Source organism: Pyrus communis, chromosome 8 (genome assembly GCF_963583255.1).
Source record: "Pyrus communis chromosome 8, drPyrComm1.1, whole genome shotgun sequence".
NCBI classification, from domain to species: Eukaryota; Viridiplantae; Streptophyta; class Magnoliopsida; order Rosales; family Rosaceae; genus Pyrus; species Pyrus communis.
The window spans coordinates 10,938,429-10,959,190 of record NC_084810.1 but is presented as its reverse complement, the minus strand read 5'-3'; the positions used below and the strand labels follow the sequence as shown (position 1 = coordinate 10,959,190).

Genomic DNA, 20,762 nt, shown 5'->3' with positions numbered 1-20,762 from the left:
AAACAAACTTAAAGGAGGTAATAGCGTCAAATCATTAAAGAGACGGGTCAAATGCTCATTTCCAACAACACCGATATTGTCTCCAACTTGTAATTACCATCCGCATAGTACCACATGTGTATAATTTTATCACAAAAGACCTCGTATTAGTTGGAATTGAGTTAGGTTATTAAACTCCTGTCTCTACCCGATGTGAAATATTTCAACAAATAGTAATTATACGGGATGGAAGTCACCTTAATCATGAGGTTCTCAATAACAAACGACATGTAATATTAACCAAAAGCAACAGCAGCATTTCAACTTCAGCATTTTTAATACCATGAGATTTCCAACACAAGAAGATGATATAACCATCACAACAATTTTTCAGCAACACAGATGAAACTGCTCTTACCATTCTCCACAATCCAAATGCAAATGTAAACAGAGAAAGACAACATATAGCAAACCCAGTACAAGAAGAAACGTGATTCCGTTGCGAAAACTGGGATGGGAACAAACACGAAGTACAAACCCCTTGCCCTGGGCCTACATAAACAAGGAAGCAGAACATAACAGGCAATGTATGAGAAATAGTTCTTAGCCAACCAACTTAAATTCTAGATCAGAACTCGATCTTAGATATCATCAATCCCGGGGAACAACGTATATTGACCCAACATGCATCAGTGTAGCACAGGACTAAATTAGAGGGGAAACATATGTCATGTAGCAGATACACAAGGCAAGACAACAGAACCTAAATCAGCAGAGAAAACTAGCTAAATATAAAAAACTTCACCCATACGTACAGCATACTTCTCCACTAGAAAATCTGACTGAAAGTCGTCAAGCAAAATATGAAGCAACAACGTAAAAGATTATGGCTAGTACACAATAGCAATTGATGGCCAAGCTACAAGGAATCACCGTCCTCTTGATATTGCTTCATCCAACTCATCATGCGTGGAGGGGAACAACTCTATGTATCGACTTCCAAGAGTCATCCTATCCTTGGCCATAGCTGCCTTGGAGTCTTCCGCACTAGCAAACTCCACAAACCCTTCCCCAGTGGGCCTCCCTTCCGAATTCATTGTAAAATGAATTGAGTTCTCAGACAACACATAGTCCTTAAAGAAATCCATTATATCATCCTTGCCAACTGAAAATGGCAATCCCCTCAACCGCAATACCCCCGTGTGCTCCGCTGAGTCCTTCCCTTCATCATAAGATTTGGCCCTTGGGGCATTTCTGCGAGGGGAACCACCACGAGAATCAGAAACTTCTTGTGCTATTGCCTTGTAATATTCCTGCCTTTTACTTCTGAACACTTCAACATATCTCCTGCCCATGTTGTGCCTATTCTTTTGAAGGGCAAAATCAACCTGGAGAGGATACCCCAAAACACAAAATGCTTCCCCAGTGAACTTGCTATTCTTGTGGACAAAAAGAACATCAACAACATCAAGACCATGGAAGAACTCAGCAACATCAACTTCCGTGCAATCAAATGGAAGACCACGGAGCTTGACGACAGGGAAAGGCGGAGGCTGTCCAACATATGCATAAGGTGTAGGATTGTACATATAACTTGAGCCTGGGGAGGTTCCATAGAATGAAGATCCTGGCTCGCCTAGCCGCTGACGCTTTGAACCCATTTCACGGCCATCACCGCCATCAGAAAATTTACTTTAGTCCCCAGTGACAACAAAAGCAACAGAGGAGAAGCACACTCATCAAAACTCACATATTATAAAGAATCATGACTAATTACACAACTACACTAATAAGCATTCCAATTTTCCTATACCGTTTCATTTTGTAACCATTTATGATTGAAACAAGATGAATCTTGGTGCAGGAAGAATAAAAAGTGCACCAATATCTCCTAGTAGTTGGGTAGTTTTTCTTCTTTCTAGAAAAACATTTCTCATGCACTTTCATTAAACCACAGCTTTTATATCACAAAATAAACAAGTTAGACTTGGAATAGAACCTAAAACAATAGTATTTGCATTAATATAGACTTCAAGATTTGGAATCCATTATGTACTGTTTAGAATACTCAGTAATAAATTCTCGGAGCACTTTCATGTTCTTTCTGTGGGTGTGTGAGAATCAATTCTCTACATTGCATCTCTCCTTGTGTTTCTTCCTATACATCAGTTGTTTAGAAACAAGAAAACATGTGCTATTATAGGGATACCATAAATAAATAAAGATGCAAACATCAACACCATTCCTGAATATCAAATTTCCATACTATGTGTATTATAGGTTGTCGGACAATAACCACAATATAATGCTCTGCCTTCACAAATTCCTCAGCCCACGAAACAGCCTCACCTAGCTATATACCAAAGTAGATTAACAAGCAGTGGTTGTGCACTAATTCCTTTCCCAATGTGATGCACCAGGACAAATGTAAACCTACGAATGCCCCTTTTACTTTTTATTACGGTGGTAAAGCATTCCTGAGTTAGAGACATGGTGGGATAAGAGGTGGAAAGTAATACAATGTGAACTCAAGACTAACTTATTGGGTTACAGTTAGTATTACTTGATTCGATTTTCATTTTTTATTGAAAAGAAGTTAAAGTTCGTATTACCTTAATAGAAACCCATAAATGCTACAATCTACTAACATGCATAATAAACAGGTTGAGTTAGTAGGAAACACGAAAATAACTTGCTAACTAGTATTATGAATATATTTTTTTTTTTTTTCCTTCATTTATTGATACGGGATCAAGTCTTCCAAGTTTTTTCTAAGCATATGCGTCAAGTAAAGGACCTTTGTATCAGAAATATGTCACTTAATCTTAAATACATGTGGTTTGAAAGTCAGTAACACAAGACGAGGCCAAAAAGAAGCTACAGAATTGCACTTCAGCATTACTTGACACAGAATCGTAATAATGCTGCCTAAAAACATAAGAGAAAAATAGGTTGGGTTAACGTTATCCACAAATAACCCAATTTTGACACAACAAAACTGCCTACGTATCTTCCATTTCTTAGTATACATTGTACTATTCCTTGTAAAATAATAATTTTGTATGATTTTTCTAGTATCAGGATGAAGTGGATTTTGATTTTATAAGGAATGTATGAGTAATAAGTTTGGATATTTATATGTGACACTTAGTTTTCAGCTTTTAATTTGAAATATATGTGGAGTCGTGGACCAACCCAAACATGACATCACTAATATACATGGTAGGTAAGTGTAAAGTCACTCCTCTCGACTAACAAAAGAGAAGCCGGATTAGGGTTGACAAATGTTCGATAACATAAAATGACAGGAAAAAATCACCACGGTCTAACATAACTTGGAAATGAGGTATGTAAACTGACCCAAACATGACATGATCAATGAAGAGGTTAAGCTAATGTTGGGTCATCTTAAATGGTTGATAAGACAAGTTGGGTTAGAGTTCTTACTAGTATTCAACATCATATTCAACATGAACCTAAAATGGTACGGGTAAAACATGATACAAATGCAAGTTGAAGCTTCCCTTAGGTGCGATAGGTCCAGAGTTTGAAACACACCCTTTGGGTCTGAGGACCTTGTGCTACTAACTTATAAATTTTAGGAGTGGGGAAACAACTTAGGTGTAAAATTATAAACTAAAGATAAATTTTCCATGGAAAAACCATATCTGGTTGCTGGAAAATAGAAAAAATAGGATATTTCCTAACAAAACAGCCGGGAACTTGTAAATACATTTTTGTATTCCACATTGAATCTCAGAATTTTAAATTGTTTTCTCCCATTACCCTGGACAACCACCATAGATTTAAATCATAATAGGTACTCTCTACCTGGTTTCAGCACCAGGTACTCTCTTACTGTATTAATTAGGTCAAACATTTTATTCAGGTCTTAAACAAACCCTCGAAATTATTTCAGTTGCGACTAACTTAAGGGTTTTGATGACATACTTTCACATCCTACGTTCCGCCTTAAAGCGCTTATCAATTTCAAAACAAGGGAAATAATCAGTAGTTGCTCAAATAGAAAAAGTTCCCCTCAGGCCCAAATAGAAAACAGAAAAAAATCGTTAGTCCTGCAATAAAAACAACGTTTGCTAATTACAAATTACCAGCAAGCATTTTATTGATGTAAGGGTTCTGATATCATCGATCACTAGCTATAGACCCTAAATTTGTTGAATTTTCTTCGAAATCGAGCATACGGAGGCAAAAAAACAATCCCAGAACATTAAATTAAAAAACTAATTTAGTTCTAATCATATCATTTATGTTGTTCAACCCCAAATAATCCATAAAATTTCGAGAAAAAATGAACTTATTATTCTGGGCGTCATCTAGTTTATACTAACCCACAATTAACAAGAACAACAGAAGGAAATCGACTAACAAAGGCCATCGGTAGAAATTATTAGGGAAAAGAACACTTACAGGAATTTAAATAACCTAAAAAATGAAAAGATGAGGAATCATTGTAATAGTAATAGAAGAAGAAAAGGAAGAAATTGGAATATAGGATTACAAGGAAGGGAAGGGAAAGTGGAGTTACCCTCTGTAGAACATGTTCCTCGTTCGTAAGATTGTATTCGTCGTCGTCTGGTTACACCACACGTGATGTTTTCTGTCTGTCTCTTAGTTTCGTCTCTATAGTACGAGAAATGAGAGCCCGTCTCTATGTATACCAAACAAGCTCACAAATTTTCCATATGAAAGGCTTTTTATTTTTTTTATTTTTTTTATTACAAACAATATTATTAAGGATTAAATACTTAAAACCTTCAAATCTTTTAGTATCATTCTAAATTAGTTTTAACGTTTTTAAACATTTCAAATAAAGTACTCAACCTATTGAAAATGTCGTATCCGTTAAGTCGTAGTTAATTTTCTGTTAAATTAAATAGACTTTGTCTCCAACATCAATAGAAGGTTATAGAAGCATGGCTTCCACCAAGTAATGGTCACCATCACCCCCTTCACCCATCACATCCAAACCTAATGCACAGCCACAAACTTCACCTTACAACTCAAGCCGCAACATCGAGAAGAAGGTCATGGGGCTGCATGCCGATGCTGGGCTGTATCATGTTGGTGACACCTGCCCAAATGGACCTCCTGTTGTCGCCACATGCCCAAATGGCGCTGTCACTTGCCCAAATGGGCCTGCTGCCACTTGCTCAAGTATCATCCCAAGAGACAACCCCTCTCACACTCCTCCGGTACCGATCCATTGAGGTTGTTACATCTTGAGAATGGACATACTTGTCACAACGTGAGTATGTCTTGGACTTGTTGTCTAAAACTAGCATACTGGCGCGTAAACCTGCAAATACTCTAATTGTACATAATCATCACCTTGTAGTCTATCAAGTCCAAGTTCCAACAAATAAGTAGAGGTATCAAAGGTTAGTGTGAAGATTGCTTTACTTGTCACTTACTAGACTAGACATTGCTTATACTGTAAGTGTAGTGAATCAATTTATGCATGAACCGAGTGAGGATCACATGGCAGCAGTAAAGTAAACCCTAAGCTATTTAAAGGGAGCTCCAGGAAATGGTTTAATATATAGAAAACATGGACACATGGAGGTGACAAGATATGTTGATGCAAATTAGGTTGGGAATATTACTAATAGGCAGTCTATGTCAAGATATTGTGCATTCATAGTCAGTAATCTAGTGACTTAGAGAAGTAGGAGACAGAGTGTGGTGGTAAGGCCGTCAGCAGAAGCAGAATACAAGGGAATGCCACATGGTATTTGTGGACTTAAGTTGATTCATATTCTTCTTAATGAGATAGGCTTTAAACCCAAAGGGTCTATGATGTTGTACTGTGATAATCAAGTAGCTCGGATGATATCTAACAATCAGGTGCAACATGATAGGACAAAACATGTGGAGGTGGATAGACACTTCATAAAGGAGAAGTTTGATGTTAAGTTGGTGACATTCCGTTTGTAAAGACAGAAGAACAATGATGTTCTAACATATGTAGTTTCTACTAGCAAGTTTTATGACTCACTCGACAAGTTAGGCTTAGGGGATATGCGCCAATTTGAGGGGAGTGTGGGCGTGAGTCAACCTCGATAAGTTAGGAGAATAATTATTTCATTTTCATGTTGTGCAATTCAGGGAGCATTTCATCTTCATCTTGATTAATTGTAGTTCTATAAAAAGCATATTCACTTAATTCCATGTTGTGCAACTCAGGGAGCATTTCATCTTCATCCACAACAATCTCCTCTTCCACCTCTACTACATCCATCATTAACAACTGTTTATGGTGGCCTTTTTGTTCTCTCACCCATTTTTCATCATAGAACCAACACTCACATTTCTCCCTTTTTCTTTATACTTCATCAGGAGACAACTTTTTCACAGGTGGAGTATTAGTTTTAACTTTGGTGTTTTGGAAATTGGACTAAAAAGTAGAGGTAGATTTAACATTTTGGCCTTAATAAGAGGAACCAAATTTGAGCTCTCTAAGCTTAACGTCTACTTGCACATCATAACTATAGCATCAAGTACAGTAGAGGGTTGCAATAATTTCATATCGTACTTCAACTCATGCTCTAAAACCATCCAAAAAATAGCTTTTAAGTAAAATTGGTCCAACACCAGAGGATCTATTGGCTAATCGCTAAAACTCCATAATATAATCTTTTAATGTACTTGTTTGGCGTAGCTTAAACAAAGTCTCAATGCTATCTTCAAACATAAAAGGCCCAAACTCCTGGTAGAAGGCTTTGGTGAAATCTTCCCAACGAGGTGTGCTATACAATCATGCCATCGAAACCACTACTAGGCTTCATGCTCCATATGAAAAGAAACCGTGAGCACTTTTTGGTGATCAGGTGTGCCATAATATGAGAAGTACTACTCCGCTTTATATATCCATGCCACGTGATCATCACCATCCACGAAATGAGGGAAATCTACTTTGTGTTGCCACTGATGACGGTTTGGTTGAACTCCAAGGTCATTGATCTAACGAACTGGGTGCTTGACTGGGGCCATGTCACGAGTATCAAGAGGCAGATGACCAGTACCATATGGATTTGAATCATCTGGTGGAGGAACCAGCTCCAATGAGGAACTTCTCCCCCTTTTAAAATTGACCTGTTATATGGAAGATTCCAGTGCAGCAGGACTATCGTCCATGGCTGTGAAGTGAGTCGTGGTGGTGTGGCGGGGCATACAAGAAGGGAAGCCAAGAATCAAAGGATGATATCAATGATAGGAACTAAGTTCAATTTCTAATTCAACCTTGACTAGCAGCAAGATCAGAGGTGAAGGATGAAAGGAAGGAAGAAGAAAATGGAGCTGAGCTCCCAATTTTGTAGTATCTTTTTTATTGAAATGACCGTTGCCTTCCCACTAACAAAAAGAGCACTTATACAATTCAAGCATACATTTCTTGCCAGCTAACAATTCTTAATAACCTTAACTAACCAAATATTAAAACCTAATTTAATCCCCAATTAAGTGATTAAGCTAATCACTTATTACAATCCTATCATATGCGTATGAACGAGTCATACCTTCAAAATGATTATAGTCAAGGGATATCACCTACAGGGTTAAGTGCTAGTTTGACATTGCTGAAATTATTTGAAAAATAGCTTTTAATAAAGCTGGGGCCAAAATTGTGTTTTGGTAAATTAAAAAATAAAAAAAGTGTTTTTTTGTCAAAATCATGGGCCCAAAACAATAGAAAGCAGAAGCAGCTCTACCTCTGCTTCTGAAAACATCATTTTTTTTTTTTCACAGCATAGCAACTCCCAATTAGCTCTAAGTTCCCAATCTCTCTTGTTATGCTACCTATCTCCTCCAGCATGGTTAACTTCCTGATTTTTCTAGGTATGCCTGTTGAATATATATATATGATACGGACAAAGATATGAATAAATACTTATGTTTAGTCTCTTCACTTAACTGGATATTCAATTGTTAAACATGGTATTCAATCACCAAAAGTTTGTTGACATGTGCTTACCTGATAGCTGGTTATGGCTAAGATCAATTTCTTGTAATGCAGATAAGTTGAATGTTATGAGAATGACTAAGCAACAATAGGTGGTTAATTATATATTCTTCTGCAGTTCTGAGACTGGTCCTGTTTATGAGCATATTGAGCGTCAAAAGTCCAGAGAGTTGACTATTGGACAAAGACGGGTGATTAGAAATGTATAAACATAAGAGTTTTCAACATCCTCATGTTAGTTGGAACTTGGAAGGCAAGCGGAGATAAAAAATAATCTGTTGTGAATTCTAGCCTTATCATATAATGGTACATAATGCCACATTAGTTAGGAGCCGTTTGATAACCATTTCGTTTTCAGTATTTAGTTTTTTATTTTCACCTTTTTAAAACCTTAAAATTTGTTTGGTAACTACTTTGAGATTTTAGTTTTTTTTTAAAAAAAACCAAAAACTGAAACTTACTATTTTGGGTTTTCAAGTTTTGGCCATTTAGTTCTAGTTATCGAAATGGAAAAGAATTAAATGGTTATCAAACAGCTTCTGAATTAATTATCTAACGGTTTTTTAAGTAATTTTGTCGAGCCATATCTAATAAATTAACTAGCGAACCTAATTTATCACTTATTCAAGGTAAAGTAGAAGAAACTCTTGAGGGGCAACTTTCAAGTGTCACGTGATGAGTGAGACATCCTATATAATATATTTTCGATGAGAGGGAAGAATATCTTCTTCATGATACTCAAATATTTGCAAGGCAAAACAAGTTTTCATAGCTATTTTTTATGATATCCATTTTAGGTTTTCCTTCCTGATAGAACTTTTACCACACGCACAAAAGGATTAAAAACACCTATAATACTTGCAAGAGTAACAAGGATATTGTAGTATAGATGGTTCTAGTAAGGTTGTTCTCTATAGGGATTATTAAATAATTCGTACTAAACCAAATATCAATTAATTATTTAAAAGAAAACTTTTGGGAAGATTGATTTTATGATCTAATTCAATAAAAACAACTTTAATTTTAAGGATTAGAAAAATCTGCAATATTAAAAGAAGGAGAAAGAACTAGTTTTTAAGAAATCAAAAGCACTAGGGTTCTGTGGTCACCTTAACAATCATACATAATTCTCCCAATTACTTATGACCTATACATGCATATTTTGAAGGTTAGATTTTCCTAATTTATGTCTACTTGGACCCCCTCACATAAAGCATATATCAAACATGCAATCCGTCTGTGGTATTTAGAACAAATATAAACATGCATGACTCATTAAGTTTTTGTGAAAACCCTCTGAAAAACCATGCAACCCTTAAGACGTGGTATTCATCCTAAGTGAATTTGCACATATTAACCACAAGAAGCCTTCGTCAATTTCAGGGACCAACCGCCGACCAAAATTGCATCAAATTATTTTTCTAAAATCCTAATGGTCGCGAATCATCAAGACACTTGGATAGTTTAAACCGGTAATTAATAATTCAAAACCTACATGCATAATATTATAAGCAAATTGAAAAGAAACTACACATTCTTACTAAGGCTCATGGCCTCACCCTAGCAAAAGAGATTAATTACGCATATTCATAATTAAAATCAAAAGAAATTTTATTGAAAAAGAAAAAGATCGAAAACACCTTAAATGTAAAAGTCTAAAAATCTCAAAGCCTTCACCAAATTCCTCTCTCAAATATCGCATAGAGAAGAAGGAGAACTAGGGTCTGCCACAATGGCTTATTTATACTGCTATAATTAAATCCTCCTAGAAAAAAAAAGTCTTAGAATAAGACTAGGAAACCAAATAAATTAAGAAACATGATCCTAACTTGACTAGTAAAATTCACCCAGAAACTGTCCAGCCCGTTTTGGAGCCATATCTGCACCAAATCCAACCCATGATAGCTAAATTTAAAGCTTCTGAACATTTCTCCAGAAGGCCACCAACCCAACAAAGGTCATCTTGAGCTCTAAAAATCGCAATTAAGCCCAAAAATGTCACTTTCTAACACTGTGCACTACTTCTCTATTTCATCGCCAGAAAATAACCATTTGGTAGAAAAAACCAAAATTTTGACACAAACAAGCTAAGGAACTCACGAATGTCCTCCAATTTGAATTACTCTAAAATTTCTCCTTTTGGTAATATTTTGCTTCAGAGGAAGTCGAATGTCCTATATTAAAAATATAAAAAAATATAAAGCAAAGTATCAAAATTCTACCAAAATAATTACCAAAGCATACTAAGAATAAGGTAAAATATATAATATGAAATCTACTCAGTGATCGATCGAATAGAGCTAGCTTACAAGAGGAGGCCCGATAAGCTTCGAAGTTATCCCCAATGACTGATTTTTTTCATTGTTTGGAAGGTTTCACCTTCTCTATCGGGGCTCCTTTTGCCTCTATTTTCCCCATTACTGTTGTCGCTACAGATGCTCCTATTAGGGTGATTCCTCCCATTGGGAAGAGAAGACAGGAGTACCCAGTCCTGTTTTTGGAGGTTCAGTGGTTGGCTTCAGTCGGATAATAAGGGCTCTTCTTTTGAGTTGACTTTGAAAGGGTGTCTTATTTTTTTAAATTTACAAGAAACAACAAATAAACGCTTTAATTGCCTTTTGTTTGCTCACTGTCAAATTCTCTCTTTGTGAAACACAAACCTAGGAAACTTTTGGCGCCGACCGTAGCCTTTGGCTTGGGTGCGGAGGCATCCACCACTCATTCCTTCCTTCCTTCCTTCCTTCCTTTCCTATCTCTTCTCTGTCTCCCCTAAGTTTTTCTCAGTTTCTCTCTCCTTTGCCCTCTCCCCCTTTTCCTCCCCACTCATCTCCTATGCTTCTTTCCCCTCCCTGCATCCCTCCTCATTTTCCTTCCCCTTTTCTAGTTTTCTCCCTTCCTTTTTGATTCTTAGTTCTCCTCTGAGTTTAATCTTAGTTTTCCTTGAGCCAAGTCTCAATTATCTGGAGCTTCATACCCGTTATCCGATGTTTATCGCCTGCTTTTATTGCTTTATGTCTTTTAATTTTCCTTTCTCCCTCTTGCTTAGCTGTGATATTCCATCCCCAACCCACCAGGTGCTCGGATCGATGAGCTCTGATCAGAAAATGGATATCAGATCCACTTCCCTCCTTCACTTCCCCTCCCCAACCTACAGGATATATCCCTATCGAGGCCTAGTGTTATGTGGCCTTTGCCACAGTAAGGATATTTTACATATCCCCTTAGCCTCACGTTCTACCCATAAGATACATTGTTTGTATATATTTGCAGGGATTCGTGAAGGGGACTTGGATCTGATATCTACTTTTTCAGTTCGGAGTTTGTTATGAGGATGTGACGGCCGCGGCGATCTGGTTTATGTTGCTTGAGATTAGGATTTTCTGTTGTTTGTTTTTTCAACCTTTAGACCTAAGCTTATATGAGCCTTCCGCTGTATTTTGGGTCGCGGCTCTCATTTTGCTTGGACCTTTTTACTTTATCTATTGTTATTTACCTAGCTCTCATTTTGCTTGGACCTTTCTACTATGTTCAGAAACAGGCCGAGTACAAGAAAATAGTGTCATTTGGAACACCTGTTATTACCGAACTACAATCTTTAATACTATCCATTTCATGAGAAAAATGTGGGAGTGGGGTAGAAGATTGCACCAAGAAGTTAATTTTGATAACATAAACTGTCCAATGTCATAGCATTTCACGTCTACATACAACCACTTGGAATTTACGCAGTAACAACCGGTTCACGTAGAAACCTATACTCAGTCCAGACTTAATCCCAAACATCAAAGGTTTAGCAAAAGTTTACAGAGCGTAAGCCACACAGTAGTTATAGTTTGGCTACGATCATAGTGTTTCATAGCTTCCTTATGAGGAGAAACATCCTCTGGTCAAGTTCAAAGTTCTTGAATTGTGAGGCTTCCCCCTTCAGCATCATCAAAAGCCCACCAAATGAAGCATTTACCTCCCTGAAGCCAAAAGACAAAACCCAATAAAAAAAGGTTCTCGATTATATGATATAAACTATTGGAGCAATTGATTGTCGTAGGATTGGCATCATAGTTGTAGGAGATATAATGCCTTGTAAGCGGACTTTATCAATTTCAAGTGACCTTATAGTGGTATACCAATTCCTTATGCCAACGGTTTATCTTTTCATTGTCTTAGTCACGGACAAATAAATAAATAGCACCACTGTTAGATCCTAAGAAGTGATTTATTTTTAATACTTACGCTTTTGGATCACGTTTAGAACCCTCTGAAATCTTAAAAAGCTTCCCTTGCATGACATACTCATATTCGTCAGCCAATGTCTTGCGATTGCCCTGCAGAAAAGGTAAAACTTTTTTGGTTAGGCATAATCTGGCTAAATAATTTCGTAAAACTGAACTGCAGATACAGCTACAACTGAGAACAAAGATCAAGAAAAGCATAGAACACAGTCATCCTTAGGAATCATCTACTTTCTTCTCGTTGTCGATTCATTATTGTTAAAGATGTGACCTTCAAAGCTATCATATATACACCTCATAATATAATCAAATCCAAGCAGATACTATCACCAACTTTAAGTGACAGGAGCCCCGCCATTTTTTTTTTTTTGAGTTCAAGAATAATTTTATTTGAAGGCAAGAAGTATATAAACCTAAAAGCACAAAAATAAAATTTAAGAAAGAATAAAAGCTTTCCAATAAATAACAATCTCAAGATGTGGCGGCAATCTGTAACTTTTAAGGTTCCAATGACCTATAAGTAAAAACCCACCTACATAAGATGTGGTGGCAATCTGTAACAAACCAATCCATTCACTGAGAATTTTCCCCTAGCAAAAAGGGGTGTCAATCACTGCAGTAATCTATATTTCCATCCATCTGAAAACAGTACTTAGGAGGAACCATGGAAAGACTGGATGTGCTATTAAACTATATTATACTCAAACCACGCCAATAAAAACATCGAACAGACTTCTCATAAACATCCCACACAAAAGGCCTTCTTAAAATATGAACCCCATTGAAATTCAAGGTATATCAAAAGAAAGGAAAGCATACTTCCATCTCTATTTCATTCCTCAACTCTTTTTAGTTGGCACATCAAGGGAAAAACACTTCGTGTTTGAAAAACCGAAGATACTAATGATTTGTACTTTGGATCATAGTAGAGAGTGGCTAGTGGACTGACTCTAGGCAAGTATCTATACAGCGAAAATGCCATTGCAAAAACCAAAAGTTGTAACCGCAAATGTAACTTGCTTTGAATTATCCCGTATCAGTAAAACAAAAGTGTTTCCATATAATATAAGGTCATGGGCCCCCACATCTGCAGCCAATCAATTTGACTTGGATGCTCCAATTCTATCACTGTATCATAGATAACTATTCACGTATTGGGCCTAGTGAACACACATGCTCGCATGTCGTGTTGCCCCATGTGTTTGGCTTAAGTCAGACCAGAAGTGAGGAACGGAAACATTAAAAGTAAAAAAAAAAACCCCATAAAATCAAACATGCCAGTCAGTTTATTACAAGCTTATACAAATTTCAGAAGTTCAACCCCATCACAGGTCACAAAAAGCTTAAATCCGTACTTCATGTGAAGGTCCAATCAAAACCATGCATCACTATCAATGTAATTCAGGCTTCAAGTTCCTGTTCAAGTTATTCAAGAGAAATTTGCTTCATTCCAGAGGTACACGAAGGGATAGACAAGGACCAGTTTAACAAACTGAGCCGACAAGAAATGTGTAACCAAAACCTCAGGGTGTCATGGACCATGTGGGGCTTTGGTGATAAAATGTGACTAATGAACAGATACCACTCTGATTTACAATAACACAAAACTTACTAGCTAGGTAATATCATCACCATCAGCCAAAAGTGCCTAAGCGAATCGTATTTTCTGCAAACTCATAAGACAATAGAACATCTGGCACAAATGATATACAGTGCAACATGTGCATAACTAACTTAAATTCTAACCTTCGTTTTTATAAACAACTTACGTTCAACTTCCAAGTGGCCTTTGTTAATTACTAATTACTTATTACAAAGACTTCGGCATTTCTCAAAACGTCAAAAGGATCAGGACTCCCCCTTCAGAAACCGCCTAATAGACTAACCATGAAATCAAAGGCAAGATACCCATGACTCATAGAAACTGCTAGGGACCCCAAAAAACCCAATTGAAAATATATTTTATATATGTAGTATCTAATTTATAATCCTAAATAAACCACAAAATGAAATTCCAAGAAAAAAGTTAAGGGTTCCAGAAAACCCAGTTCTGCCATTTGTGTTAAAATCACTGATAACTCTCAAGTTAATAACCCAAGTTGTAAATTCACTTACTTTCACTATACACTGGCACATGCTTTGATACATGTCACATTTTTCCAATACAGAATTACAGATACAGTAAAAAAAACAAAAAGGAAACCATCAATATCTAAGCAACAAAGTGAAAAACAGAAGTTCGAGTAAGTAGAAGCTTTAAATTTTACCTGAGTGAAATAGCCAGTATCAGGAGTTCCATCCAAATTGATTGTGGAAGTTAAAGCCATTGAGAATTTCTCACCTTCTCTCATCGGATACACCTCTGAATTCACATCCAGGTGCATGAACATCTCGCAAGTCTCACTCTTTGCTTCTACTCGAGTAACTTTCAAAGCGCAAAATATCAGCAAAAAATTAACAAAAAATTAAAGATTTCTTGAAAAGGGTTTATGTAATTTGGAATAAGGAATTCGAAAAGATGGATGGGATTACCTTTATCGAACTTTTTGCCATCTGGGTTCAATCGCAGAATCTGAAATATGTCCTCGAACAAACGATCAACCATCCTTGCCGATCTGAACGCCGGGTGCTGTTTCGCTACAGAACGATGGTGTTTCGAGTAGTGGGTCGACTACGGAGCTTGCTAGCTTGCTGGAGACTGGCTTATAAAGTGAGTCGCTGAGAGAGTTGGAATGAAGAATATGCGGACCGCAACGGGAGCTACCATCTCCTACCTTGATCCGTTGAACGGTCCTGATATCCCAAAAAATTCTAAACGTAAAATTAAATTTACTAAATAATTTTAAAATAACGAAAATTAAAATGATATAATTTTATTTTTTAGGATTTGTGAATTTTTTATTTGGTTAACATAAAAGAACAATAAAGTTTGAATACATAATTTATTATTTTTAAACTCTCACTTATAAAAATTAGAAAATAATACTTATTACATGGAATTTAAACTTGAGCATTGAAAGTCCCAAATTTCAAGTTTTTTTTTTTCCACCCAAAAATTTTAATTTCTATATTTATAAATCCAAATAAGGAAATTAGTGCATGTTAATTCATAAATTCTGATTTTTGTTAAAATTCCAAGTTTATCTATCTCATCCAAACTTACAGTAAAAGTAATTCTCAATTTATTACCTTAAAGTATTGTGGTTTTCAAACTTTTATATATCAAGTTTTTTCATCGTACTCTCATACTTAAACTTACGTTTTTTTTTTAATAGACTTATATTATCGTTAGATTGACATGTGACATGGCTCCCACTTGGACTGTGCATCCACGTGTACATTAAAAAAATTAATAAACTAATTTAGGCCACATGGCTAAAAAATCTATTTTTTTTTCTAAACTTTTAAAATAAGGTAACTCTCAGTTTACTACTCTAAAATTTTTTGGTTTTCAACTTTTTATACATCAAGTTTTTTTTTCAACTTAGTTTGGTACCTAAAGTCATAATTTTGATACATTTTCATACATTTGTTAAGTTTTTTGTCAGAACATCCGTTTATTAATAACGTGGCGCCCACATAAACAATGATTGGACACCATGTGTCAATCCATCCCACGTGAATATTTAAAAAATTAATAATTTTTTTTAAAAACATTCTGGGTTTTCGGATCTCGTCCCTAGTGGGGACTACCGAGTTGAAAATGGCGAAGATCAAATCATGGCAGCTTTTGAGCTCCATCGTCACCAGAAGCCTCTAGCAGCATCTCCGCCCACTCATGTAGAACTTTAACATGTTATGCCCTTCGTTTAACAGCAAGGGTGAATTGTTGCCATCGCCACCGTCCAACGCCCAAAAGACTGAAGTTCTTGAAAATCACGCCCGTCTCCACATGCGATCTCGGCACCGAGGGGGTTTGGGGTCGGCAGAGGGTTTAGGATCGGAATCAGAGGGAGTAGCATTTTCAATAATTGCAGGGGTATCGAGGGGCGATTTCTACTGGATTTGGAAGGGTAAGTCTTTGAACTCGGTAGATGGAGAGTCCGAATCGGGAATGGAGTTAGGATTCGGGTCGGGCAGGGAGGGATCAATGGATGGAGTTGGGTCGGGTTGGGAGGTGGCGGTGAGGGAAGGACGGGTGCGCGTGGGGAAAGGAGTGAGGAGTCGTCGTCGCCAGCATCGTCGATTTTGTTGGCGTCGTCGTCGAAGCCTTCGAATTGGGAGTTGGTGAGGACGGATGAAGGAGAGAATGAAGGGTTAGAGAAGAGGAAGAGGAAGAGGAAGATGAAGAAGGAGAGCAGGGATAAGAGGTGCGTGTAATAGAGTGACGCCATCACCATTCCTGCCACAGAGAGATCATTCATGCTCTTGAGGGCAATGATTAAGGGATACTTGCTCTAGAAGTACCATATTTTAGTAAAGTATGTGTCTTAATCTATTTAGCACAATACATTGAATCAGATATTGCATTTTTCATGAAGAATAATACCAACATATGAGTTTTAGAATGAAATAAAGTTTATTTATTGATGTCTCAAGAACATTAAAGATTTACACTTCTATTCTAATGAAGCCACAAAATTCATGGTCTTATTAGGCAAGCAAGATTTGAATCTCTCAAATTGCTTACAAAAAGGACTTGTATTTACATATGGAAATAAATTGATCCTACAACGACCAACGAAGCAAACATTTGTTGATACATCTTCAACGTCTTCACTTCACAAGTTCAAGGATTGTGTCGACAGCCATTTGCTTGATGATAAGTTGGTTTATTATAAATTTATAATCAGGGGAGGCATCGGTCAAAGGGAGCATCTAAGAGTACGCGACATTGGCCACATGAGCAAAATATTTTTTGTTTCCTTTAGACCATCCATTCATCTCATGAGAAGTTTTAGCGAGACAGTTAATCGAAGATATGTGGGCATTCAAATGGGAGTGTTATGAAAGTAGTATGAATGCACATTGAAAATGCAGTATGGATGAAGATTCCAAAAGATGATTAAAGTTTACTATTCACTTGATGACTTTGGTTCCCATTATTATATTAAAATAACCTATAGGATGGTTTGTTAGGTCTTAACTTTTACCTATAAAAGATTGAAGAATAAAGGAAAGAAGTGAGTTGAGAAACATACGGAGGAAATGAAAGTAAAGAGGAAAGGAAGAGAGAAAAGAAACAAGAGATAGAAAGAAAGGAAAGAAAGAAGAGGGATGCAAAAGAAAATACCAATGAACCGATGCTAGAGAGAAGAGATAAAATAGTGAGGGTTATTTTATACTCCTATTATTTCAGATAATGCAAGAAAGTACTACTGCTGCCCCTAGAATGTACGCATACGTGTTGAACCTCGTAAATATTGTCTCTTATTTATTTTATTCCACTGCACATACAATCTCAATTTCACAACAAAGACCAACTTAAAATGATTTTTTGTTCTTAGTTTTCATTTTGTGTGCCTTTTCTATTACATTTCTTCTACATGTCTTCCCCCATCCTTCCTTCAATCTTCTATTTTCCACACTTCTCTCATGTCTCTCTCTTTTGTCTCTAACACAAAACTACAAACTAAAACTTGCAGGTTTCTGCTCCGTCTTTGTAAACTATTTAACGCAAGTTCATTTGTATCAATCCTTGATACCTCTTGCCTGAATTTTTTTCTTATTTTTGGAATTGTAGGGTCTAAATTCTTACAATTTCATATAGTTGTGGGGCTGAATTTTTGGTCAATGTAATAGTAGATTGCATCCTTCAAACCAAAGGAAATAGATAATTGAGCCTTAATACATGAGTTATTAAATAATAGAGTTTTACATCGAAGATATAGCAAAATAATATACAATTTATATGTGGAACTCTATTCTCCAACACGTCTCCTCATAGGTGAACCCATATAGGGTCACTCGAGAAATCAATCCCCACACCGAGAACAAATCACTTCATTATGTCAGAACCAACACCTCTTTTCAAGAGCTCGGTCATCATTCATTTACTAAAGCCAACACAACTTTTTGAAGGCCTAACTTTTTGAAAATCTAGCTTAAAAAAGCAAACTTGAAACTAATAAATTGGGCCTAGGACGTGTTGGAATAATAACTTATTATGATACAATGATAAACACTTTAGGCCTAGAGCCACCACCAATATCAATAACATTGGTCTTCAACTTAACCATATTAAGTTTTATAATAACAAATCTGGATGTTTAGACTGTGAATCGAAGTCAATGCTAAAAGTGACCATAAATGAGACTATTTTATACCTTGTCCTTGACCACACTAATTTACCATGTTAATAAACAAACTCATGTTTGTCAAAGCTCAATTCTAAATCACACACGTTCAAGCAAAAGAATCTAACCTCCCTATGTTTCCGCCCCTAATGTGGAATATACAGATACTTTTTCGGAATCTCAACCAACAAGATCCTTCCACGTGGCAAGAAGCCAACCAATTTAGAAAATAAATTGAATATTAAGAAAAGGTGAGAAAAACAAGGAAGAACGTATTGTGTTGGAGTATTTTGGACCTCAAACTTTTGTCTGGTTGATGTTCACACACCTTCGAAGCCTCCCAGATTCTCACACCTTAACTTGCACCAGAACGCCATCTTTGTTCATCATCAAGTTTTCCCTCTCTTCATAACTCCTGAATCTTTGGCTATATTTCTGATCAAAATCTCCCGTTTTCTCGGAAAACCCATCACCAGATTCTTGGCATTTCCCTGAATCCAGCTGCAAAGATTGGTTTTTGGGAAGAGTTCTGATCTGGGTGTTCCAAAAAAGGTGGTTTGAGTTTTTGAGAGAGAGTGAGATATGATGGTGGGGGCTGCTCTGCCTGTGATGGGTTCGTCGGTGGTGGACTCGCACACTAGCCCTTGCCTGTGTTTGGATGCGCTGCCGACTACGGCGATGAATCTCAAGGGCGGGGGAGAAATGGTTTTGCAGAGGAATTCAATGGCCAAGAAGCATGTGGTGAAACCAGGCTCCTTGGAGTTGGGCAGTTCGTTCATTGATTCCGGCCACGACAGGCGATTTTCGATGAAAGCTGTTCGTGGTATTGGCAGTAGGAGTACGAGGAAGCGAAAGAACCGGGGTTTTGTAATTGTTAATGAGCTTGCAGGGCAATACGAAGACAGTTTTGAGGATGTTAAAATGGTGAGAAACTTGCCTCCTATTGATAATTTTGATCTACTTGCGTAGGAGGATCTTTTATATGTTCAACTCTCTTACATAACATGATGTAGTTTGTTGGTGTTTTGGTAGTTGATTTTGTGATACTTATTTTAGAAATTTGCGCTTGGCTATGCTTATAGAAGAATTACGGCTTCATTTTTGGTCCGTTTCGCAGTTTGAAAATCTATGTAGATTGGTTAGTTTCTAGAGTCCATTTGATGTGGGAAGATGACCGTAATGTGTTACCGTTGGTGCTCACAGACGGAGCATCTTATTGTAACGTAGCTGACTGTAATTTCCCTGCCTGCAGCAATTACTCAACTATTTTACGTACAAGGCTGTGAGGACTGTTATGAACCAGCTGTACGAGATGAACCCAACACAATATAGGTGGTTGTACGAGTAAGTCATCGATCAGGCCGCTTTCGTAATATGGATTTGACCTCATATTTTAACAACTTTGTTGTTTTATCTAACTCCTGCTTCCATTTTCTTTGGGACAGTTTTGTTGTAACTCACAAGCCTGGAGACGGGAAGCGGTTCCTCCGCACCCTGGGGAAGGTACTCTATAAAATCTTGTGTTCTGTGGTTGCTTAAAACTCAACAAACTCAAAAGAGGGACGACATTTGTTTTGTTTCGATTATAATTGTATTAGACGCTGAACAGACAGAGTTCCACTGAACCATTCCTTTCGCAACTCATTTGCGTAGCTGAAATCACTTTCCGGAAACCTGACAATCTAAAGCACAAGACTCACCTTCACACCAATATTTTCTGTCCCTTTGATGTTTTACATACAAATTTACACAAATGACGGAAATACAAGGTGTGCTGATTGACAGGAGAGGCATGAACTTGCTGAGAGAGTAATGGTGACACGGCTTCACCTCTATGGTAAATGGATCAAGGTAAGCAATTTCATGCATTTTTCTTGAGCAAGCAAAGCATATATATGGCACGGAAGATCTTGAACAATGTGAGAAGTATTTTTCTTGGACGCACTTTGATGCAGAAATGCGATCATGCCGCAATATATCAAGGAATCGCAGACGAGAACTTGGAGTTGATGCGTGAACGGCTTACTGAGACTGTGATATGGCCCTCCGATGACAACACGGAGAAGATTGGCTGACGGGGGATTGTGGCTTTCATCGTGCATGGTTGAGCTTGAGCCTTGTTTGTTGTTCCTAGTCTAGTCTAGGTATATTATTTGGCACCAAGTCCAACTAATAAGTTGGCGAATATCTGTAAATTGTATATAATGTATGAATTTGATCAAATATCCTCCTCACCCTCCGTCACTACTTGGCCTAACTTCAAGAGCTTCAGGCCCTTTGGTTGCGATTGAATCCATTGTCGTTTTAGCTTCTGTTACAGTGGAAGGGAAACGAATC

At 37.1% G+C, this 20,762-nt stretch overlaps 3 protein-coding genes across 3 annotated transcripts; 1 reads left to right on the top strand and 2 right to left on the bottom strand.

The window, feature by feature from the left end:
- Positions 1-655: 655 nt before the first annotated feature.
- LOC137742295 (uncharacterized) lies at positions 656-4,651 on the bottom strand. The gene is made up of 2 exons (XM_068482126.1): positions 4,529-4,651; positions 656-1,671 (listed from the first exon to the last, which is right to left on the bottom strand). Exons 1-2 carry the CDS (start codon positions 4,540-4,542, stop codon positions 909-911), a joined length of 777 nt encoding a protein of 258 aa, XP_068338227.1. The 5' UTR covers positions 4,543-4,651; the 3' UTR covers positions 656-908.
- Positions 4,652-11,602: 6,951 nt separating this feature from the next.
- Positions 11,603-14,926, bottom strand: LOC137743422 (DNA-directed RNA polymerases II and V subunit 8A-like). The gene is made up of 4 exons (XM_068483310.1): positions 14,722-14,926; positions 14,457-14,614; positions 12,191-12,282; positions 11,603-11,925 (listed from the first exon to the last, which is right to left on the bottom strand). The coding sequence occupies exons 1-4, from the start codon at positions 14,792-14,794 to the stop codon at positions 11,814-11,816; spliced, it is 435 nt and encodes a 144-aa protein (XP_068339411.1). The 5' UTR covers positions 14,795-14,926; the 3' UTR covers positions 11,603-11,813.
- A 3,788-nt stretch (positions 14,927-18,714) lies between these two features.
- Positions 18,715-20,652, top strand: LOC137743421 (chaperonin-like RbcX protein 2, chloroplastic). The gene is made up of 5 exons (XM_068483309.1): positions 18,715-19,349; positions 19,678-19,769; positions 19,871-19,928; positions 20,211-20,276; positions 20,381-20,652. Exons 1-5 carry the CDS (start codon positions 19,008-19,010, stop codon positions 20,498-20,500), a joined length of 678 nt encoding a protein of 225 aa, XP_068339410.1. The 5' UTR covers positions 18,715-19,007; the 3' UTR covers positions 20,501-20,652.
- The last annotated feature ends 110 nt before the right edge of the window (positions 20,653-20,762 follow it).

Coding starts and splice junctions, on each gene's coding strand:
- LOC137743422 (XM_068483310.1), bottom strand. CDS start 14,794: ATGGTTGATCGTTTGTTCGAGGACATATTTCAGATTCTGCGATTGAAC. Junction 12,283..14,456: donor ATACTGGCTATTTCACTCAG/GTAAAATTTAAA, acceptor CCTTTTCTGCAG/GGCAATCGCAAGACATTGGC. Junction 11,926..12,190: donor TCTAAACGTGATCCAAAAGC/GTAAGTATTAAA, acceptor TTTTGGCTTCAG/GGAGGTAAATGCTTCATTTG.
- LOC137743421 (XM_068483309.1), top strand. CDS start 19,008: ATGATGGTGGGGGCTGCTCTGCCTGTGATGGGTTCGTCGGTGGTGGAC. Junction 19,770..19,870: donor CAATATAGGTGGTTGTACGA/GTAAGTCATCGA, acceptor TCTTTGGGACAG/TTTTGTTGTAACTCACAAGC. Junction 20,277..20,380: donor TCTATGGTAAATGGATCAAG/GTAAGCAATTTC, acceptor ACTTTGATGCAG/AAATGCGATCATGCCGCAAT.